At 37.9% G+C, this 25,405-nt stretch overlaps 1 protein-coding gene across 2 annotated transcripts in view; it reads left to right on the top strand.

Annotated features, from left to right (window-relative positions):
- The window catches only part of FTSHI1 (FtsH extracellular protease family), a 189,419-nt gene that overhangs the window by 113,832 nt on the left and 50,182 nt on the right, over positions 1-25,405 (top strand). For both annotated transcript variants that reach the window (XM_089833042.1, XM_089833041.1), the window contains 5 exons: positions 8,858-8,953; positions 9,108-9,236; positions 9,616-9,668; positions 10,418-10,613; positions 10,838-10,952. In XM_089833042.1, the coding sequence (XP_089689168.1) occupies positions 8,858-8,953; positions 9,108-9,236; positions 9,616-9,668; positions 10,418-10,613; positions 10,838-10,952 (589 nt within the window). The remainder of the gene's footprint in view (positions 1-8,857; positions 8,954-9,107; positions 9,237-9,615; positions 9,669-10,417; positions 10,614-10,837; positions 10,953-25,405) is intronic.

Raw genomic sequence — 25,405 nt, forward strand, 5'->3', positions numbered from 1 at the left:
GATTCTCATGTTGATCAGTAAGTTGTCATTTCAAAACTTGATGTAATCAAGCTTTTTCTCATTCCTTAGTAGTTATGAATTCTCTTTAGTAGATCTACACATTTGGGATTTATCGACACCTAGAAAACCTTCTCAATGTTGTCCACATGCAAACTTAGAAAAACTTTCCCATCAACATCTTTAAGTCATTTATAAAAAATGTTTTGAAACAAATTGCTTGGCGCATTCCCAAACGAATTTAGTTAGCCATTGGGAAAGTAGAGATTAAATGAATTATTGCTTCTTTTGATTCAAAACATCTTCTTGACAAGACGTCTCTATTCTTTGAAGAAATTTTGACAATCACACTTGATGAGTTTGTTGCAACATGAAAATTCCAATGGGATTGAATCCATGAGGGTTTCAAGATTTGGACAATGATGGCAGATCCATGGAGGATAAGTGTTTTTAGTATGATTTAGATACCTTTTGAACACTTATGTAGGCTTGAAATGGTACATAGCTTAAATTTTGGGCAAAAATGACCAAAACTCGGTTTTTCTATTTAGATTGGATATGGGCAAGATGTGGCTCTCTGGCTAAGAATGAAAGTAGATGTAGTTTGAAAGGATGTGGTTAGGAAACATCATGTTTAAAAATGAGAGTTTTCCCCAAAATAGGGATTTAGAAATGCATTTACATGTGGTGAAATCTTATCATTTTAAACTTGTGTAAATGCGTAATTGAGGCTTAAAAGTCCAATTACATATTTGGGAAAAGTTGGAGATGGAATGAATATGAGGGCTGGAAACGTGAATGGATAGTTGCATTCTTTGGGAGAACTTTTATCATTTTCTCCACAAACAAACCAAAAAAAAAACACACAAACACACAAAGTATGTAGAAAACAAAGAAAAGAAAAGAAAAAGATATCTCTTGCTTTGACCTAAATTGATAACTTTCAGCACTTCAATCTTGTGAGTAATTTCATTTTTGGGAGGAATAACCTTTTTGCATTACAAAGAATGAGAGCTTTGAATTTATTTATCAACTTAGAGTATAAATCTAGGGCTGCAAATGAACAAATGGAAAACAAAGAGCAAAAGAATGCATCAAATGTGCAACAAGATCAAGAAATGCATACAAAACCAAAGATTTACACTTAATTGGAGAGCAAAGAGAATCTCCAAATCGAGTTTTCCAAATGCCTTTACACATAGCATTCGAAAGCTTTCAAAATCCTTTCGTTTTGCCCTAAAATTGGACTTTCCAGCTCTATTATAGATTTAAATGATGTGAAAATTAGTCCCTCAAGTGCAGATCGTACTTTTCGTTCCCCATTAAATTTTGCATTTTACATTTCTCATGCAAATCAGACTTTTTCCAGCCCATTTGCATATTTAATAATGTGCAAGTAACAAGCTTCTAGTGCAGATCACACTTTTCCAAATGACTTGCATATTTGCAAATGTTGAGTAAATGGCAATAGAAAGACAAATCCGGCTTTTCCAGCCCTCTTACACATTACATATTGCAATTGAATGCCCAATCACACATTTGAAACTCATTTATACGTTGCCTTGTTGCATAAAACCCCAAGCATAGAGCTGGTTGCACTTTTTGGGGAGGATTAGATATTGCATTTTACATGCAAATGAGCAAATCAGGGTTTGCACAATGAAATGCATTTTAAAAATACATGTAGAACCACTCAGCCAAGTTGTTTTGATAGAAAACAAGTAGTTTTTGCTAGCCAATTGTGATTTTTGAAGGTAAATAGTAAATATGCATTGTATATTAGAAAAATGTCATGTGTAATATGTAGTTGACTCAAAAAAGTGCGATTTGCCTCTTGGAGTGACGAAAAGCAAGCAAAATCAGACTTTTTGGATGCAACTACACGTGTAAATGACTTACATATATTTGTTTCTATTTTGCACATGCTTATATGATTCACTTAAGTGAATCTCATTTTTTGGGATCCATTACATATTTACACAACATTTTTATGTGTCATGTAAATGGGTTAAAAAAGTGAGTTTTTAACTTCAGTGATTTAAATTATAGCAAGAAAGTGCAACATAACATCAAATTAGATTGAAACTGCACTTTATAACTTGATTGACTTAAGTTATAACTTAAAAGATCAAAAAGTGTAACTATATAACTTAAAAACATACTATAAAGTGATTTAAAGTTGTATATTTTAAAAAGTGCAACATAACATCAAAATATAAAGTCTAATATTTTAAATATGCAATCAGGATTTCTAAAACCCGATCACACATGCACTTAAACCTTAATAACTTTTGATTAGCAACTCCACTTAAGTCCCAAGATAGCTCGAAACAAGGGTGTGATTGAAAGAAAGAGATTGTAGGAAACAAAGAAACAAAAGCAATCCAAATAAACACGCTAAAATTCATAAAAAGTACTTTGAAGGCCTAAAAAATCAAGTACATGTTACCAAACTTAAAAACAAAGAAGACTTGGTGAGAACCTTCAGTAAAATGTTTTGCTGTATGAATTGGGGAAGATTAGCTGATCAATTTTTGCTAATCGTATAATGAGTTACCGCAAAGAAATTGGAAACTTAATTGGATAAGTTCTGTAGTGTTGCCTCCATTTTGTGATGACAAAGTGAAGGACATTAGGGATGATAAGTTCCTCAATATTTTTTGGAAGGATTTGTTTATATCGGTAGGGACCGAGTCGATTCCTAGTGCTAGCTACCATCCTCATAGAGATGGTCAGAGAAAGATAGTGAACAAATTGGTAGAAGTTTATCTCCGTAATTATGTTGTAGGTCAGCAGAGAGTGTGGGTCAAGTGGGTGTATCTTGGGGAGTATTGTTATAATTACATATTACATGACTATTGACATGTCACCTTTTTGGGCTCTCTGTGGTTATGAGCCTTTGTCTTTCATTGATTTGGCCTTTGATGACTGCAGGGCTCCCCGAGCCAAGGGTTAGTTATAGGATAACTAGGATATCCTTAGGGCTCTTAGAGATAATATCCAACATGTAGAGAACCAACAAAAGATGTGTCTTGATATCCATAGGGTTTGATTGGATTTTTGCGGTTGGAGATATGGTTTTCTATGCCTTCAACCATACATGCTGAGTTTGTTGCAGATGAAAGGTGAGGGAGAACTTAAACCTTGCTTTTATGACCCATAATTGTGGGAGAAATGGCATATGAGCTTGATTTTCCACTTGAGAGCTGGATTCATAATGTCTTTCATGTTTCATGCCTTAAGAACTAAGTTGCTGGTTCGGATTTTGGTTCGGATGTGGGTTCGACATTCCGGTTTGAAATTCAATCAAAATTTTTTGGGGTAGGGTTTGGGTTTGTCCGTACATGAATTTTATATTTTTATATTCTTTTACATATATGTAAAATTATGCTGAAGCAAATAAGTTTGTACACCACTATATGAAGTGTGGGTGTGTTTTAGGGTTGGGTCGGTTGGATAATAAATCAGATTATACTTAACCAAAAAATTGCCTTTTCAAAATAATAAAAACATTAAAAAGTCAGAGTTTCTTGGTTGCACGCCCAAATTCACTCCAAATTTGCTCCAAATTCCTCTTGGGTTCTTCTATCAACTACAAAATTTGCTCGACATTCGCTCAAATTTGTCCAAGGTCTGAAAAATAGAATCCGTAGGGAATTCATTAGATAAATGAGGAATTTGACAAGAATCGGAACCAACTTCGAATTAGCTATGAGTCAAATGTCGAATTTGCATGCTGAGGGGCGAATTTGGTAACTTAGCTCAAGAAGGCTATTGGACAACTTTTGTGACTATGTGGATGACTTCCTTTGGATGAGGAGGGAAGTTGATTTTGAAACCTGCAGAGGTGTTGGAAGTGAGAGGGAAGCAATTGAGAAATGGGGCGATAAGGGAATATTTGGTGCATTGGAGGAACTTACCACTTGGGGATGCAACATGAGAAGGTGAAGATATCCTACAACATCCAACTTTGTGATTGCTTGAGGGCAAGCAATCTTGGGAAGGAAGGATTGTAATGTCTCTTTCTATTTTGTAATCTCTTGAGGGGCTTGGTTAGCCTATTTTACTGTCCCAATAGGCTAATAAGTTAATTTAAAAGGATTTATTCCAGTCAGAACTTTATTTGTGGTGAAAAAGAGAAAAAATTAATATTCTTTAATGGTTTATAAATCTAACGTCACTTTATATTATAAAATTAATATAAGTTTATAAAGTTGCTTTACAACTTAAAGTGACTTTTATCCCACATTGCTAGAAGTACAAGTGATCATGGACTTGAGAAGATATAAAAGTGAGGTTAGCCTTTCATTTGAATTATGTAATGAGATTATTTCATTGAAGTTATTTCTCTTGTTGCTGAGTTACAATGACTGGATTATTCGAAGGAAAGAAATTTGAAAACCTTGCAACCGAGATGGTTTGGACGAAAGTCCACTCCTTCAAAGATTGGTAGATTCATATGGAGTTCACATATGGACTAAATGGTAGAAGTTTTGTTACAAATAAGAATCTATAAATCAGATTGAAGATGGTGTGAACAGTGCCATGGATGGTGTCTCTGTAGTGCTGTGAACAGTGCATGAACAGTGTTGACAACATGTATATAGGATTTATTTGAGCTGATTTGGGTTTGTTTCTTTACTCCAGCCATCCAAACCATTCATAATTTCAAAACCTTTTCCTAGAGCACATATTATTTCGCTAGTTGGTGATTTTGCATGATTGCAGTGATTAGGTTTTTCAAAATCTAGAACATCATGAAGTCTGCTTTCGAAATATAATGGTTACGAATCTGCAATTACACGGATGTCTGAAGTAATCTAGTTTTTAAACTCTGAATCTAAGGAGGTCCTCTGTATGTTTGACGAAATGTCACAATAAAATGGAAAGGTTATCGAAGTAGTTTTCCATGCCAACTGATTGATATTATGCACTTGCAATCTGAAACATATCAGTCATATGCTAGACAAAATGATGAACTGAAGTCTGAAATTAGTTTCATTTTAAGTGTTTGCTAAAATGTTGATGTATTGAGCTGTGCTAATTTGATGAAGTTAAAACTTAAAAGTGTAATTGCTACATGTTTTTTTCATGCTTTCTTAATAGTTTTATATTTCTACTGAATAGAAATGTTTTATGAAATTCCAATGCAAAGTGTTTGTGTTGGATAATGTATTTTGTCAGAAGGAAAAATCATAAATATCAGAGTAGACTCTACATACCAACTGTTTGAGGGAATGTTTATGAAACAAATACTAAAAATTGAGGACATAATAGCTAGGGTTCTTACAACAATTGACATTGGTTAAGATGTGTTTGAATCACATTAAAAATCACGATTTACTAGGCAAAATGGCAAGTGTTTAAACAAATAAAAATGGCGCTTTCCCCTCCCTGTGAACCGTCGGCCTTGGGAACCCCATAACTGTAGGAAAAAATAATTTACAGATGCATTTCTACCTTATTACCTCCATCTGCAAACTTTGGAGTTGCTTAATTGATCATTAAGAGCAAGCAAGTGTTGTCATTGGTATGTTGATGCATTTCTGCATCTGTTTCCCAGCCGTCAGTATTTGTTTGTCTTTTCTCTGAATTTTTATCTTATTTTATTTGTCTTTTCAAAAGTTAGTTTAAAAGTTCTACATTGATGCAATAATAAACTCTAACCTACGAATAATTATCTTATCTATGTAAAATCTTTGTTTTTTAAATTATTTTATTCTTAAGTTTTTATAGATTTAACAATAAAATAAGTTTTACATAAATAAAATAATTGGTACAAGATTTCTGTACTCTATTTTATTTATGTAAAAGTTATTATATTTTAATTTATTTAGAATTTCTATGGTCTCATCTTTATTAATTTAAAAGTTATTATATTTAAATTTATTTTAGTTATAATTATTTTATTACTTAAAAAATCAAAAACTTATATTCCTTTTTCCCCGAAGGAAGGGATAAATGCCTTAGATCTGGAGCTATAAACCAGTGAGGTGACAAATTTTAAATATTCACCAATACCAGCCCAATAGGGTTTGTAACTTTGAATTTAGATGGCAAGAACAGCAACAGCACAAGTAAATTATCACACCATGCCACTATTGGCAACTAAATAAATAAGTTAAATGTATAAACTTTCTGTACTAATGCTTTTATTAATGACAAAAGCTATTTTATTTTATAATTTTAAAAGTTGAAAAAGCTTCTCTAGATGGGTGTGGGAATTAGAGGGCTTTATAAGCAAGTTTTTAGGTTTGGTTGAACTTGTTCATCTTGTGGCTTTGTGAGGACAAAAACCCTCGCAAGGAGCACCTCTACAGTGGTGAAAGACAAAATTTGGAATATTACTTGGTGATTTCATTGAGGAATCATATTTGGACTTCATTATTGGTTGATATCTTTATTTCGATTCTCAAGGAACTCAGGAGAGATTGTGTATAGCAGATTGGATATATATTTTTTGAGGCTTGCCGTACCATCCCTTGCTGGCCATAGATGTGTTGGAAGGGATGTGGGGGGTTCTACAATGGAGCAATTGGTAGTTTGGATTGTTCATTTGCAGATTTGTGGCGATTAAAGGTTTCATCCCTTGCTGGTCGTAGATGTGTTGGAAGGGATGTGAGGGGTTCTACAGTGGAGCGATTGGTTTTTTGGAGTGTTCATTTGCAGATTTATGGCTATTAAACATACCATCCCTTGCTGGGTGTAGATGAGTTGGAAGGCATGTGGGGGTTCTGCAATGGAGCAGTTGTTGTTTTGGAGTGTGCATTTGCAGTTTTGTGGTGACTAAACCTTTCCAAATCATTTCTTAATCAGACCATCCGCTTTGGTGGTATTTTAATTGTGGGGCCTAGGGTTATTGTAGGCCAACTGCCTAGATTTTCTGTCATTTCTCAATACTGTATGTCAGCATAGTGGTATGTTGGAAATTTGATTTTATTATGAGCTTATCATCTGTATATCTTTTTTATGCTATATTTTACTTTAAGTTATTTTGAAATTTTCTGGTTGTGGGTACTTTGAAAATATTGTATTTGCAATTTATTTCAGTTATTTCATTGCTGCAATAAATATCTATTGTTATACCACTTCTAAGTCTGATTCTTTTTGTATAAAACAGTTCAATCAGAAAAAACAATAGAATTTTTTTTAAAGAAAAACAAGGGTGTATGCTACATATAAAGTTCTTCACTTCTCATCAAAGGACCATTTAGAATTCCCAAATCCATCAATTTGCATCGATCATACAGAATCAAAATATTCATTCTATGATGGACTTTTGGAGTCATGATAGAATTGGGTGATTCACCAAATATATAAGCCAACAGAGTGTTGATATGATCCGGTACCTGATAGAGTTGTGAAGATAGTTTGCAATGGAAAAATGTTTGCTATGGCAATTAGGTGTAGAGATTCAGAATTTCAAAGCAAGAATGCAACATTTGCAAAGTTGCATGAAAAGCCCACATTTCCAGCATGCAAAGCTGATGGGGTTTCTAACTGCAAATGGAAGAGGGAATTTAGTTGCAGAAAACTGTGAGAAGTCTGCAGTACAGGGAAGGAGGTGGAAGTGCCAAGGTTGCATGAAGTGTCTACTTATGCAATGAAAAGACTAGAAGGTGGGGTTTTTGCAGCAAAGAATCATAACAGAAATGCAAAAAATGGTCAACAAGTCAAAAAGTTGGATGAAGAACAAAATCCATGCAGTTTCAGAGGATCAAAATAATTTTGCACAAACTGATAAACTGCATGAAAAGTTTGATTATCTGCGCAGGCAAAACATCAACTTCTATCTTAAAATTTTTATACTTTTTAAAAGAGAAGATTCACTGGAACCACCTGGATATCCAGATACTTAATTTTAGATTTTTTGACAGGAATTGCCTCAAACAAATGCAAATTTGTCTCAAATCCTCAAAACGTGAAATCTGAATACCTAAAATTAGCGCAAAAATACAACTAAGACATGATACCCTTCACCAACCTAGAAGCTTTTATAGGGCCCATTGAAAAAATCTGAGAGCTCAGGAATGGCCCATACAAAGAAAGTGTGAGTTTGAAGATTGAAAATGCATTTCAGTGCAAAACCTCTTGCAATAACTCACAAAACCAGCAAGATCAAGAAAATAGGGGATCCTTGTTTTCTTTAGAGAAAACAGGGCATTGTGTTGGGAAAGTAGTCTGATCGTTGGCTGATTGCCCTTGGTCTTTATATATAAGGGCTTTACATGAATATCAAGAAATATATACTATTGATAGTCTATCTAGCATGCATTGTTGTTTATATTCACTTGTGCATGTAGTATTTTTATCAGCTAGAGGAGTAAGCAGTTTTTGCTTACTGGATTATTTATTGGCGCTTAACTGGCTACTTATTGCTCATTATGTGCTAGTTATGCATGTAATATTGCAGTCAGTTGCTTTGATCATTATTTCATTGTTTTGACTAATATTTTATTTGTGTAGAATAATAGCATACTTGTGAAGTCTCAGATTGCGCATCCAAAGCTGTAATAGACTCCCTGAATACTAAGCAGATGCACTTGCACATTGTATATAATTGCTACAGCAATAAATTATATATATATATATATATAAAATTGCATTTTGCAACTTATTTCATATTATCTGGATTTGGACAGGTTTTTTGTTAATTTGAAATTTCACACATTTTCTTCCTACTTCAAGTGTCTTATTTATGTTCTTTACTGATGCTGAAGTTAAGTTATTTTGATATTTAACACCATTCCATCAAATAAACTTTTCAGATAGGCTTTTGCTTTAATTTATTTCTTAATCATGCCTTAATTACTGTATTATTGGTTTCTCATTTAGATTTTATTGCTGTTATTTTAATCAGCTAGTGAATTATTTGAAGAATCCAGAATTATTCAATAAAATGGGTACAAAACCTCCCCATGGTGTGCTCTTGGAAGGTCCTCCTGGCTGTGGCAAGGTATAGGTGTGCCTTTCTTCATCTTACTAGTGACTTATATATAGCTAAAGATAATAAGCTATATTATTTTTCAAAAGTTTCATCTATATACTGGAAGATTTTTTTCTATATCCCAAGCTGTTTAAGCCGACTAATGACATTTTGTGCTTCAAAGACTTTGTTGGCAAAGGCAATTGCGGGAGAAGCAGGTGTACCTTTCTATGAAATGGCAGGATCTGAGTTCACAGAAATTCTTGTGGGTGTTGGTGCGGCTCGTGTTCGTGACCTTTTTAAAAGGGCAAAGGTGAACTTTTTTCTTACCTTTTACCTGGATTACCTAGGTAGTGTTGTTTTGGGTTTCAAGTGTTCTTTCCATTCCAAGTGTATGCAGATTGTCATAGTTTGGTTTATTACCAAACTTCAGTACTAGGTTAAAACTCAGGGATACTTTCAAATAATTTGAACATAAATGTAAAGAAATCTCCTTGTAAGATTTTACAAAGTAGGATCTCATACAGTAAGTTTATGTCTGGTTTGGCAGTGACTTAGAAAGCAATCTTAACCTTTGTCTGTTGTTATTGTGATTATGGTTTTCCTGCCATAGCTTTTGTGGTTGACATATATCATTATTACTTTTATCTTGTTTATTGATGTTGTGAAACTGATTGTTTCTTTTGCCGCAGGTCAACAAACCATCTGTAGTTTTTGTTGATGAAATTGATGCTTTAGGAGCTTCGTAAGTACCGAGTCTTTAATTTGTATTTGGATTTGATCATTTGCATTCTGGGGAAAACTTGATCTAATTCACTTTACTCAAACTTTAATATAATTTGACTTGAGAGAATTAATACAGTGTTTGCAAGATTGACATTGTGCCCCATTTGTTTTTAACCTCGTTGCCTATTTTCCAAAGATGATTAATTTTTGGGTTTTGTGTTGAGTTGGGATCAGTTTTCAATATCTCAAACCTTTGTTTTATTTCTATTATACAAGTTTGCATATTTCTGCAAGCTTGAAATTATTGAAGGATTTCCTTTCAATCAATTTCATTTTGACATCATCCCATAGCTTATATCTCTCTGAGGTAATATGCATATTTTGAATTTTCTTGGGAATGAGTCAGGGAAGGTTGAAATAATCCTGATCAAGTGCACCTTATATAATTGGCCAAAACGGTTATTAGATGAGATTTTTTTTTTAGGTGAGATTTTTTGATTTCTGTTTATCAGGAAATTAAACAATAAATTTATGTTATAGCATATAGCATATTTTCATGATCACTCTGATTTTTGGCAGATTGTCACATCCCCTATTCCCTGAAGCATTTTCATGTATTCATTATATATAATTAGTCATTTAATTTTGTTGTCACTCTTTACGAATTAAACTACCAACAGTTCATATTATTATTCAATGAGATTTTATCAAGAGCAGTTTTATAAGAAACTGTTTTAATGATTATGGGTGTTATCCATGTGTAATCAGACGCCAGGGACATGATGAGGACCAAGCAAAAGAGCATTACGATGCAAGTGTAATGGAAAGAGATACAACACTGAACCAACTTTTAATAGAGCTTGACGGATTTGATACAGGAAAGGGTGTCATATTTATGGCTGCAACTAATCGGAAGGATCTCCTAGATCCTGCACTTCTGCGACCTGGTCGCTTTGATCGCAAGGTCATTCCTTTGTGTTGTGTTTGTATTCTCCTTTCTTTCATTGGCAACAAGTAAGGGCTGAGCATTTAATTGCAGTCGTATTAAATATTTCATTTTATTTTCTTTACAAATTAACCTCATCCTTGTATTATTCTTTCTATATCATTCACTTTGTAAAGTGGGTGAAGTGCAGTATGTGCAAAGCTGCAATTCAATACTAATGGGTTTCTATTTTTCTTTTACAGATTAGAGTTCTTCCTCCTGGGCCAAAGGGTCGCTTAGACATTCTTAAAGTCCATTCTAGAAAAGTGAAGTTGTCTCCTTCTGTTGATCTTTCTGTTTATGCTGAAATCTTGCAAGGTACCTTTGGGAACCTAATCTGAATCTAGAATCTTTAATTTTAAGGATGACAAATGTTAGATAGACATGAGCTGTAATTCATCTATATAGCTAAGCTAGATTCTAAGTAGTCTAACATTGTTTGCTATCAGTTCGATGTATTTGTAGGTTATTTTTTCTGTAAGGAGAATATGTCAACACCCTAAAGTTTTGAATAATTCCAAGAAAGCTTATCTTGTGAGTTATACAATTACAAGATTTGTCATAGACTAGAACTTGTGACTGACCTCATTCATCTGGTCATTGATCATTAAGTATTACAGAGGAAAGAAAGGAAGAAAATGGGTGGCAGGGAGGTAAGGTGGGGGTTAAAGGAGATAACTGAGACTTTGGCCTTGACAATGCATACTAACCATTAGAAAAGCATTAGTGTAGAAGTCGTGTGTTGTAGAAACTCTTAACATTAAACGTTAATAGTCAATGTAACAAGAAGAGAAAAATTTAGAATGATCAAACATCGAACCTTATAAGTGCATGTGCAAAAACTATATAATGCATTAAGGAGTCTACGGAGATAAAAACTTTGATGGGATCTTGAGGGATTGTGTTTGGCCAAGGCAGTTTTGTTTTCTGAGCTTAATTGCACTATTATTCTGATGTATACTTAGTGACCAATTAAAAAAAAAAAAAAACTTTGGTGGCCCACGTAATTAATTCAAGGAAAGGAACATTACTCAGCTGGCATTAGAGTAGGTGTCGAGATGTGCATAGAAACTTGGAAGTAAAGTATATTGTTTTACCTTGTGTGTTACTGGAAGATGGAGAGTCGGGGTGTTTGAAGGGGTGTACGCGAAGGCATAAAAAGATGAGACAATGGAATGCAAAGAACTTATTTGGTTATGCTACAGGAAGAAACAGCAACAGGGATTTATTGTAGAAGGAACAAAGTTCGGCCTGAGGGACAATTATCCTTACTGGCTGACAGTCTTGACACCACTGAAAGCGTTGGTCTTAAGACTAAGTTCAGAGTTAAAGTGATACTGGCATGGGTGAAAGCTGGAGTGACTCTCGGAAATAGTGACAGCTTGGCTCTCACATTTGCAACGTAGGGAAAGTGTAACAACAGTCATTACTGTCATTAGTTGCCAGGCAAGGGAATTTTGGAGAGTAATTCTAAATCATCTTTTATATGGTCATCCACTCTGTGGGAAGGAATATTTCAGACTTTGAAAGGAAGTGAAGTCACAGGTTGTGTGGATTAAGCTAACTACCTGGCCAACAGGGATTGTAACGTAGGAATCCTACAAGCTCAACAAAGGCAACATCATCAGGAGTAATATTAACCAAATTCTGAAGACTGAGTTTATTGCACCTTTGAACTGTTGAACCAACTAGCTGCTTGAGAGTTAATGCATGCCTTGGACATCTCATGTCACTAAAGTGAGACCCATAACAGGTCATTGATATTTTTACTGGTGAACATTAGCAATATCTCTGAAGAATGTAAAAAAATTGCCTATCATGAATGAAAGAAATCTGTAGTTTTTGTTTTCTTATCTCTCTATATTATAAACTGCATATCTTATCAGTCCAATTACAAAACATCCTCTGCGCTTATTGAAACAAACAGACTCACAGAGAAAGAGTCAAACAAATAGAATTCCCATATTAAGTCAAACTGCAGGGACAAATTTAGCAAAGTAGTTTCGGTCTGAAAACATTTAGCACAGCAGGGTGAGCTATTACAGTGGTATTAGAATAGTGTATCCTGCCATCCTTGTGGGTAATTAATGCTAACGACTAGGCAATGTTATTACAGATTGGAGTGTACAACCTTTGGCACACCACTATAATCTGAGAAGGGTTACAGCATGAATAAACACAGGCCAAGAAGAGGGATATTGGGAGTAACAGTTAATTGCAGCTAAACAGGTTGTTGACAATATGGGCGACAAGAATGCTAGGGATCCAGGAGAAGAGAGATTTCTGCAGTCATTGGATACGAAGCACAGGGAGAACGATTAGCAGAACGATGGGCACAAGAACAAAGATTTCTGCAGTTATTGGATACGAAGCACAGGGTCAACGATTAGAAGAATGACGAGCACAAAAACAAAATCAGAAAATGGGTATCTTGATACAAATGATGGCTAGGCAGATGGGTATCAATTTGAAAGTAGCTTTCCTTTTGTGTCCGTACGGCGACCTTCCAAGATTTGCCTCTTATGATGCCGTATGGTCGTATTTCCATGCCTTACTTCGCTGGATGTGTATGGTGACTATATCTTATTTCCTCCGTTTTGGTTATTCATGTGGCCGTACAATGCTTTTAGAGGCCGTACAATCTCTGACTTCTTTCATTCAATTTTTTTAAAAGTTGTGCCTGTTTACCGTATGGGGTAAATAGTTTAATACATATAGACAATAGACAAGAACATGTAACACAACAGTACTCCTTTTATTATTTGCATATATGCCAAAGAGATTACATAGTGCTTCCAATGATGATTACAACAATGATCCAAAGTCCATTTCGGACAGTGTACATATACCATTCCAAAGGGGTGACTCAACCATCACGTGTCCTTTCAGATGCTAATCTACCCGTCAGCTATTTTATAACTTTACCGACAACATGCTAATCTACCCATCGGCTATTTTATAACTTTACCGACAACATGCTAATCTACCTCTTGGCTATTTTATAACTTTATTGACTACAATCACTACACCATGCCTCCAAAAAAGTAAAGTCATTTCGGACGACAATGGAACAAAACTCAAAATTGAAAATTGCACAACTAATTACATCAATATACAGATACTAGGTAGGGGGATGGGTTCCTGGCATGGTAGGTGTCCATGCTCTCAGTTCACTTAGCTCAGCCTGTAGCTTGTAGACTTGCTCCTTTCGAACTTTCAATTCGGCTTCCGCTTCCATTTGAAGCTCCAGAGCTGACTGCATCATTCTAGCGATCTCTTCCAATTCCTTTTCTTTCTAATCTGCTAGCTTCTCTTTCTCTACTGCCAATTGCTGTAATTGACTTTGTTTTTCTAGCAAGGCTGCCCTCTTGGATTCCTAGGCCGCCCTTTCCTTAGCTACCTTGGCAACTAACTCCTCCCGGGCCCTCTCAACTGCTGCCTGATCTGTTTGGCTCTTCCGAAGGGTGTAATATGCCTCCGTGTATATCTGCACAATCTCCTAAGTCCATGTCTCTATCCAGCTCTCCAAGCCCGGACACCTCTTGGTGGCCTAATAGTGACGCATTTGTGTAGTTTCCACACTTGGCCAACCCCTATCCTCAAAGAAAATTGTAAAGGCAGCCAGGCATCTTGATCTCATAAAAGATACCACTCCCTCCAGCTCCTTCACCACTGAGTCTACAGCCTGCGCCTCCATAGATGCCACCACCTGACGAGCCCGAGTCGCTAGGACGGCTATATCAGCAAAGAATGTTTCGACTGCTTCTGACGCCACTAGGTGTTCTTGTTGTACCCCCACAGCCTTTTCTACTACTTTTTTCATATGCTCCACAACGCTATGTGACGGTCCCACATCCTGTATTGGCTTCGCTTCTTGTGCCTTGTTGATGCGAGTTTTGTATACTTATATAACATATTAGTAATTGAACATCTGATATGAAGTATCAAACATACAATTCCTCTCTTGAAAAGTTATTGCTCATGGGATATGAGAATAACTCCAATGTTCCTTACTCTCATGGATACTCACTCAGTTTTATCAATGTGATTCGCTGGTAATCACATTGGCAGCCTTACGCAAATTATTGAGGATGACTTGGACTTTGGTGGGATGATGAAGATGGTGGTTCGGTTTGTGAAATATGCGAGTGGCAGATAATGTTGATGGTGGCGATGATGGAGGGTATGTGCCTGCCAATGATGATGTTGGTGGGAAAGCGATGGTGGTGGAGGGTGAATGGGTGTGTTCTGATCCTTGACTTACTTCTCTAAATTTTGACTACCCAACTACTCACTATTCTACTCCTACTCTTATGAATGGAAGGTTGGCAAATGGACGGGGATCGAATCTAATGAAGGCTATCCAGCGGCCCCACCTCCACAGATGCAGCGATTCAAAGGAAAATGAACTAGTTTACCACACAAGGCTTCCCAACCAGCCGCTAGGATGCTAGTGGTCTATTATTGATCCTGATCAAACATCTACTAATGCTACCATACATCTATCCATCTACTTTATTCTTGCTTGAACAACTTGAAATGCAACCAACTTCAACAACTTGAAGAGAAATCTAACTATGTGGAAGTAGAAAACATGCAATAACACCCAATGTTCTTAATCACCATGCAAGTCACAACAATGAAAAAGAGAGCGATTTTGGTATTATTTTAGCAACAATTTCTCCAACAATTTACAAATGAGAGCAAATGGCCTTTTATAGGGGCCAAAAATACAACGGACGGTGGAGATCAAAACAAGATCAATGATCCAGATTGGATCCTAAAAACCCTAGCTAGGGTTGCCACCCCATTGGCCAATGAGAAGCCACCACCTCGTCAATGGACCAATGAAAAATGTGTAAAAAGTGGCAATGAATGAGAAGGCACCAAAATGGTGGCCAATCAGAAATAGACACTTGTCTTATTCTAGAAGAAAGAGAAATTGCCACTTGGGCTTACGTCAAATGATCCTCTAATATAAATCTTCCCTTTTCTTTCATTTTCTTAGGTAAGGCAATGAACTTAGCTAGCCTTTCATTAACTTCTTCCATAGGAGGACAAGGTGTGCGCTTCGCCTTGAGTTCCGCTGACTTCGCCACGCTGCTTGCTGCTTGAAGTATCTTTTCATGATCCTTCTTATATTCTTTCACAAATCCAATAAAAGCATTGAGAGAGAAAGGGTGCCCAAATGCTTCTTCTTGATAGCAACCTTTCCTAACTCAGCCAACCTCAATCCAAAATTTGTCTCATTGATATTCTCTTCTTTGATATCCTCAAAATCAAGTGCATCCTAGTCTCACTCATCATGGTTGAAATGGAAGTGTCGACGCTTGGGCTATGCAATGCAATCTCATTATGGATTTCTTCAAGTTATCTAAATTTAGTAGTCAATGCAACAAACCAAGATTCAACTGTACCCAATCCTCTCTTGTTAACCAACTTGGCCCTCTCCAAATATGCTTCTGGTAGCCCAATGAACACTTGTAGCCTAAGAATAGCAAAATCTTTGATAGGAAGGAAACCTTTCCACTCCTCTTCGAATAATTTGAACTTGTCTCTAACAGTCACTAATAACTGGAATGTCGAGATGAAGGAGGGCAAGAAATTTTGCCCATCTTGGATTATATCATGGATCCAATCCCTGACTTAATGTAGTTGAGCTAATATCTCTTCTGAATTGCTCCCGCTGTCTTGAGGAAGGGTTGCTTGGTGCAGCTTTTGGATGGGTTGGCAATCTCTACAATATTTGTTCTCGGCCTCCAACTTTACTATTCTTTCATTTGCCTTCCTCAACCTTTCTCTGATTGATGCTATACCTTCCTGGACCTCCTCACATTCCATATCATTTGTGTTTATTCCCAAGTTATGTTCCACTATTTCATATTCCTGGGCCGCAATCTTAGCCATTGCCTTGTTGACTGTTGGAATAGCAATCTGAACCTTTCGGTGACCATCACTGCCACTCCTTATTACCTTTGCCACCGTTTTTGCCATTTGTTTTTGGTTCTTGCTATCACCTTTTTCCATTAATCCTTGGATGTCCTCAACTGTATGAGCAGTTACCACCTCGCCTCTTGGCATGATCATTTGCCTTAACCATAGTGATGCGATGCATCTCCCCAAATCTAGATTTGGTTCGACTAACAAAGCATCACCAACGGCCTCGGGTGCCTGACTTATCTCTTAAATATCAATTGGTCCATCCTCTTCTCCACTAGTAACTGCCATATCATTTCCTTGTTGGTTCTCTGATAGAGGAGAGTACTCAGTACTCTCACTGTAACCACTTGATTCTAAATTAGAGCTCACCTCTATCGCGGCCCCTTTATCACTTGAATTAACCTCTTGGCTTCTCACCTCAAATATACTTTCTCTTGATGGCACTGTATGCTGTCTCTTGGTTGGAGGTTCCTGATGTTCTTTGCTTTTTTCAACCTCCGAAGCTTTCTTCTTGCCGTTTCTAACCATTTATTATTGCCGTCTACTTCATTCCTCTGTTCGATTGATTCTGTTTGTCTCTCTTTTGGCCTCATCATCTCATAGGTAAGGGGAATCCTTTGTCTTTGTAGCTTCCTTAGTCTTTCATTATACCACGACTTAGTATGTAAATCTACTGCCCTTGTGATTGCCTCCAAGGAAGGATCTTGATGGTCCTCCCAATTCACTGGATTTAATTCTGTTCCTGCTAATCTGTCATAATCTTCTCTCTGCACATTTCCATCATCCTCTAGTTGATCTGGAATATCAAGGCCTCTCCATTTGATAGCTCTCATCATGTTCATCGACAGCCTCGAGAAAGCTAGCTTTCTCACATGAAAGTCATCCTTGGCGTTGGCCTAAAAATCCTCTATGGTGGGAACATGTTAAAATTTGTTTTCGTGAGATGCCTTGATAAGACCATTAGGATCAAATCCTTGCCTTGCTCTGTACCATCCTAGATGAGACCATTCCAATTCCTTCTCCGCAGCTGCAAAGGAGGCTCGATTGGGGCAACTATCATTGCCAATTATGATTGAGAAGGTAACGCTATTTTTCCTTCATTTCTCATTATTCTATCATAGTGTTCAAGTTTCCTAGCCAATTCCATTAAAACTACCTTGTAGGCTGGGTACCTTGGAAGTCTCTTGGGACAAACTATACTTCCTGCCACTCTAATGTATGTAAATTATGGAAATTGGATGAACCAACTCCCATACTTCCTAATTGTTGCTTCTGCTTTCGGTGAAAGTCTCTTAACAGGTGTCCCTTGTAATATCCTTACTGTCTTCACGGCGAAGGCATCACAAAATATCTTGTAATCCTTGTTGTTATGCAAATGGAGCTGCGGATAGCATTCATGCACCAAATATTGCCTCGGCCCATTACCAACTTCTCCTAAGGCCTTAAGTCTTGGACTCTTGTACAATCTAGCAATTAGGTAGAACATATAGGAGCCCATGTAGAATTGCTTTTGGTTTTGGACGGTTCTGAGTTGCAATTCTAAGTTCTCGCTTATGATCCTAGCCCAATCAAATCTTCTTTTCCCTTTTTCAATCTCATCAATGAAGAAGTACATCCAGTTTTCAAATTGCATACCGTAAGCTAGGCCCATCATCCGGCTGAGAAGAACAACGAGATCACCATATTCTTGTTTGAAATTTGCCATTGTGAACCTCGATGATCTGTTAACACCTTTCTTTCCCACGTGAATCCAATTCTGCTTTAGATGCGTGAAATAGGCTTCTTGGACCATCTTGAAATGATTTGGTTGCTTGATCCATCATCACAACCGTCATGCCTTTGTACTGGGGAATGTTGAATGTTTCTTTGATTGCTTGTTCGCCGATGTTGGCCAACACTCTCTTCCCTTCATCAAAAATGATGGATTTACTGTTTAGGTCAAATTTGGATGCACATTCCATAATCAATTCCAGACACGGCAATGTAGGAGGAAAAGCTGCCGCATGTACAATTCCACTTTTGTATATCCTCTTTGCTAAGGGGGATTATCCTTCCTTTAGTCTATCTTTCATTCGTATCATGTCCACTGTACCGATATTGGTGTTGGTTGTTCGCTTTATTTTCGAGAAGAAGGGTGTTTTGGGCATCATATCCTCTTTGTCTGTCTTATTGTTTGTCCGCTTGAGATTCTTACTTGCACTAACATCCTCCATACTCATCGCCTTATTACGGGATGGTAGAGTGGTGGACCAGAAGGCAAGTAGAACCAAGGGAAGCAATTCTTAGACTAGAACGAAAGAAGGATGTCAGCTTAAGGACCCCTTTCAACTCTAAATGATTAAAATTCACCTTAATCAATAATCGTATAGTGACTTTTCAGAATTAGGACTAGACCTCAAGAACTTCAAATCCACTTGCAAATCAAAATTTTCCATGTAATTCATCTCCAAACAAAATTAATCAACCTAGGGCAAAATTACAGCTCCTTTCAAAAATCAGAATTTGCTTAAAATTGCCAACACCATGAACAAATCTGCCTTCTCACCAAAATTGCCCAAGACAAGGGCCAAATTTGCTGTCAAGAAAAAATCGCCAATGGAAGGGAAATCTGCCCCCAAGATCAAAATCGCCTAAAATGGAGAAAATTTTGCACTTGTAAGGAAAATCGCTCAACATCGAAAGCTGCTCCAAGAAGAAAATTTGCCAAACAATGGAGAAATCTGCCTTGAAACAAATTCGCCAAACACCAAATCTGCATTTCACTAAAAAACTCGCCCAAGCATGGAGAAGAATGAATGAGGAATAAGGGAGAAAGGAGGAAGGATCTCTTCTTACACCCAATTCCACATGTCTTCCCAGCTGGCCGACTTGGACACGGAGGGGAGAAAAAACAAAAATTAAATCAAAGTTATGGCCCACAATTAAATACTTAGCTAAAATTTAATTTTGCCAAAACAAAAATTGCCTTTTAAAATTGCCAATTAGTTGAAAATTGCAAAAGGAAATTAAATGGTGCCTTGGAGATGTTAAATATTTCCATTTAATGAGGATTTAGTAATTAATATTTAATGAGGATTTAGTAATTAATACGTCATTAAAATTGGATTTTGGCTAACCAAAGGCCATTTCTCAATATTAAATTACCAATTTCATTAAACTCAAAGTTTTCAAGGCAATTATAATCAATTAAAGCCAATTTTTTTGCAATTTCTATCCAAATCGATTTTGTTATCCTATTTAGAATTTTTTGACAAAAAAAAAAAATTGCCTCTAGAGTCAAAAATCGATTTTGCAATTTAGCCTCATTTCTACAAAATTAAAATTTTCACCAAAGAAAAATTTAAGATTTCCCAAAACTCAAGTCTAACAAAATTTCTCTTTTGAAAGATTATTCAAATTTACATAGTTATATTTGGATTTTCAAATGAAAACATCTAAGTACAAATTTACAACTTTATCCTGCCAAATATTGCTCTTTAAAATTTGTTCAGCCCAAGGATGAAATTGGCTGCTTTGGAAAATCAAGCGAAAATGGGTGAAAATAACCTAAGTCTCTCCCACTGGCTCAAGGTTCTTGAAAATTTGAAAAAATTGTTGGACAATCCAAAAATTTTCCAAGGTGACTATAAAAAAGGGGGTCCCCAATTTTTTTTTGGGGCGATGGTGTGAAAACCTCACAACATGCCTGCAGAGTGTTTTCCTCTGGAATTTCGTCCCGCGTAAGTGTCTGCATGTGGGCCACTCGAGGTATTGGAGTACGGTGAAACCGTGTACTTAAGTAGGTACTTAGCCTCAGAGTTCGACTCTCCCTATCTCGCTCAGGTGATGCTAAGAGTGCTGAATCCACCGTAACTATTGCATTTTGAACAGACTACCTCCAAGTGCACACCAGGCGTAGTCTGGCTCTCTGCTATCTCTGGTATTGGTAATTTTGGTACCTCCATGGTAGTCTCCTCCGGCACACTCACTGTTGTAGGTGCCAAGGTTTCTACTACTAGTTGTGCTTCGGTAAGAGCTGGCATACTCTCTCGGCTGACGGGTTCTGCCACCTGTGCAAATCCCACGACAAACCCAACTGCTGGTTTGATCAGTCGGACTGGGGGAGGTCTTACCCCATGCTGTTAGGGTGCAGCTATTGTAATCGCCTGTTGTGGTGCTGCAGTCATCACTATCGGCTGTCGTGTTTGTCCAAACCCTGGTATATGTGTCATGTGCACACCTGCTGGGACTAGGCAGGAAGTGGCGGATAGTGCAGGGCGCGAAAATAGCAAGGGGTGGCTATGACAATCTCAACCTCTTCATCATCGTCCTCCCCTTCCTCCTCTCTCGTGCTATTCTCTTGGGAAGATGTCTCCTGCAGTCCGTTGTTTGTATCACCTCTTGTATCTAGTTGGGGTCTCTTCTGCCCTGCAGTGCCCTTTTGTCCACTAGCTGCGTCTAAATGTTTCCATTGCATGATAGGAGGTTCCCTAGGGGCTAATGGTCTAGGTCTCACCTCTAACCTATCTTCTGGAATCATTCGCGCTGTAGCATCAAGAAAGAGGCCTATGGTATAATGCGGCATATAAAATGTCTTATGCTGGAGTGTCATAAATTCATGCATGTGTTTAGCCAGCACAGATGCCCAATCATACACGTTCCCGTTCATTATGCCGTTCATCATAGATACTTGTGGAGAGGAGATATTAGATGCCCTACTTGATCCAGCAAGTCTGCTGTTCACTAAATCCATCAGGCATCGCCACAGTCCCTCTTGGATGTCTGTTTTCTTTAGTCCCCTACCTTTTGATGTTTCAGCCAATACTTCCTGTTCTGCTTCAGCCATGTCTCCGCATACCAACCTGATCAAAAACATTTTTACCTCTTTGGTAATCTTCTTGGGCTGTACCTTTTTTCCTTGCGACTTTGGTATGCCAAACACGCGTGAAATCTGTTGCTTTGAATGAGACTACCAGGTCTCTTCCTAGGTATGGGAATGAGCTTTTCTGAGAGGCCCTGCCATAAGTCTCAATCATGGTGCGCAGGAAACCCTCGTTGTCCCGGATGCAAAAAATAGGCATCCGAATCGCCCATTCCACTTGTGCCCTTCTAATGCTGGCTTTTATTGGATGACCGTCAGGAGTTTCCTGCCAGCACTTCCTACATTCCATACAGCTTAGTCCTTCAAATGCTATATTCTGTGGTGTGATTTCAGCAGTTGCAGGTGAATGTGCCTGTGCCTTGCGCTTCTGCTTGTTGCTGCTACTGGTGCCTTCACTCCGGTTGCTTGTGGGTGACATTTTCATCCTCTTACCAGCTGTAGATACTCCTATATCTTTCTTCCACTTTCTTTTGCCTGCAGACTCCATTAATAAGAGTGGTACATATGTCACAATTTTTTTTTATAAACCCTTCTCTTTTTTGACCACACGAAAGATGTCTGCAAAACCCCCAACCAGAATCGACCGTTGCTTGTGCATGTTCATACGGCGGCAATGTAGATGTGATATGGAAAATTAAATTATAAACTTCCCCTTTCTTCTACATCGTACGGTACTTGAAGCAGTCCAAAATTGTATCTCTTCTTTACGCTGTACTGTACCACCTACCCGTACTGCGGTAATGTCCTTTATCTCTTGCTCTACATGATCGTATGGTGGCAATGCATTTTATTTCTTGAATTTTGCGAACCGTATGGTGAAGAAGGCATGTGTTAAGGAGGTGTACAGTTTCTAAGATGCTTGCATCATGAGTACTAGATCCAGTTGTGGCGTAAGATATGCTTAAACCTTGATTACCACGTTACTTTGAAACTCTCTTCCTTGCCTTGTGCCCATTAAAATAACAATAGTTGTTGTTGCCAAGAGTTGCTGTACAGTGTATGGTGTTTTCTCGACACTTTGATAGACCTTCGTACGTTAACTCCTTGCTTGATGTTCGTACGTGAGCGCCGAATGGTGTCTCTGTTTGTGCCGTACGGTGGGAGCCTCTACCAAGACTTCATATGGTGTTCTTTGTTGACACCTCTTCCTCTTATGTTTGCCATATGGTTTCTAGGCCTGATGCAACGTTGTACGGTTATAGGGGGATCGTAGGGAGAATGCCGAAGACACCATATGGTTTTTACAGAAGGGTCTCTTGCCTTACGGTGACTTGCAAGTTGCTAGAGATACTTGCTGGGGGTGCCATACGGTTATCGTATAGTGATTTTATAACACTCTTTTTTTTGTACTACTGCTTCTCATTGTTTGTTGATTGGGGCGGCTCTGGTATGGTATATTTTTAACTTGGAACCATTCATCGTTTCTAGAATTTCCTGCCTGTCCATTTTCCATAGCTTTATTGCTCTGTTATCACCTAGTTCCCAGATTTGGTATGACTCGACCCATTTGACTTTAAACTTCCTCGGTTTGATTTCGTTCTGTCCGCCGTACTTCAACACCAATTGTCTTGGTTGGAACTTGTTCAGTTTTAGGTGCTTATTATGCCACAATTTGCACCTGTTTTGCGTCACCACCGTGGCCTATTGTGCTAATAGCCGCTTCTCCTCGAGTTTGTTCAGATTATGCAACCTTTCCCTTAGGCTTTCCATGTTGCCTAACTTATTCTCCAGCGATCCTCGGACTCGGTATCATAAATTCTACTGGTACCACCACTTCTTGTCCAAACATCAATTGGAATAGTGTGTGTACTGTTGTCACCTTGTATGTTGTGCGGTATGTCCAGAGGGCAGACGACAATTTTTCCTCCCAGTCTTCGCCTTCAACTGCACAAGGACTTGTAAATGATTGCTACCAAGATCTTGTTTGTAACCTCGGCCTGCCCGTTTGCTCTTGGGTAGTATGAGCTTGATAGAGTGATATATTTTGACTTCCGTGGTTAACAGTTTAATGATGTGATTGACAAAATGCCCTCCACAATCACTTGTTAAGTGGAATCCCATACCGAGTGATTATTTGTTCATATATGAATTTTGTTGTACTAATTGCTGAGTTATCTGGTAGGGCCCATGCTTCTACCCACTTCGTAAAGCACTCCGTGGCTACGACTATGTATTGACATCTATGCATTCGGCTTACTTTCAAGGGTCCCACGAAATCCAATCCCCATCGTTCAAATAATTCTTGTGCGTGTGAGGGGTTAAGCGGCATGAAGTCTCTCTTTAGCAGCTTTCCCGCCCTTTGGCAAGTGTCACACCCGACGACCCATTCCCATGCGTCGTTGTACACTGTTGGCCACCATAGTCCTGCCGGCAATATGTTCCCCGCTGTGGTATCAAGTCCCATATGTCCTGTTGGACCCTTATGTGCTTCCTTCAACACTCTGTATTTCCTCTAACACACATCGTCGCAGGATGTGATCAGGCCCCATTTTGTATAGGTAATCCATTAATCAATTGAAATGTACGGCTCCTTATTATTAATTTCCGCCTTTCATTTTTTGGCATCTCCTTCGGTGGCTGTCCTGTGGAAAGGTACTCCTCAATACTCGTGTACCATTTTGGCAGTACTGCAACTTGAAATAACTATGCATCAGGAAAATCATCATTCACTTTGTCTGCCGGTTCATTTGTTTTAATTCGCGACAGATGGTCTGCGCTGACATGATTCTTCCCGGGCCGTACAATGATCTTGAAGGTGAATTCCTGCAACAAAAGTAGCCACCAGCTAATTCTTCCTTGGATGATATGTTTATTTACTAGATACAATAGAGCTTGATGTTCTGCATAAAACACGAACGGTGTCGCTAGCAAGTAATGTCAGAACTTCTGCACTGCATAGACCATTCCTAAGGCTTCCCGTTCTGTTGTACTGTAATTTTGTTTTGCTTTTGAGAGTAGTCGGATTGCAAAATACATTGGGTGATCTAACCCGTGGTTACCTGTGTGCGCCAAAGTTGATCCTATTACATAATTGGATGCATTGACGCGAACATGAAATTCCTTGTTCCAATCTGGGTATGGCAATATAGGTGTTGTGGCCAATCATACCTTTAACCCTTCAAATGACTCATCCTGTTCTTTCTCCCATTTGAACGGTTCCCCTTTGCATGTCAATATGTCGAGCGGGTATGATACTTTTGCAAAGTTCTTGATGAATCTTCTATAATATCCTATGTCCCAGGAATGACTTCACCTCCGTTACATTTGTAGATGGTTGCATTTCTATTATTACTTTGATTTTGTCTGGATTTGTTTTCAATCCCTCCTTACAGACTATATCTCCCAGTAATTTTTCCTATGGAACCATGAATCTGCATTTCTTTGGATTTAAGGCGAGTCGTGCCCTTCAACATATTTCCATGCACTCGCCCAACGCCGCTAGATGTTTGTCTTTGGTGCTAAATACAGACCAGTCATCCAAGAAAGCTTTGAAATTTTCGACAGACATTTTGTCGAATATGTGCAATATAATTCTTTGGAACGTAGCCGACACATTGCACAAGCTGAATGGCATTCGGTTGTATGCGTATACCTTGCCTTCTACCACAAATGTCGTCTTAAGTTTGTCCTCTTCTATTAAGCAAATTTGATTATATCACGAGAACCCTTCCATAAATGAATAAATCTCATGTGCTACCTCCTCCAATATATTGTCTATGAATGGTATCAGGAAGGGGTCCTTGATTGTTACTACATTGAGACATCTGAAGTTGACACATATTTCAATTTGGGTGGTATCTTTCTTTAGGCATATTACTATGGGTGACACCCATTCACTTGTGTGAACCATAAAAATAACCCCGGCCTCCAACATTCGGTTAATTTCTTCTGTAATCTGTGCTGTGTAATTTTTATTCATCCTGTAAGGTCACTTCCGTATAGGCACTGCACCTTCGACCAACAGAATGCA

The sequence above is a fragment of the Cupressus sempervirens genome, chromosome 5 (genome assembly GCF_028749045.1).
Source record: "Cupressus sempervirens isolate cs-2001-9-10 chromosome 5, ASM2874904v1, whole genome shotgun sequence".
In the NCBI taxonomy this organism is placed as follows: Eukaryota; Viridiplantae; Streptophyta; class Pinopsida; order Cupressales; family Cupressaceae; genus Cupressus; species Cupressus sempervirens.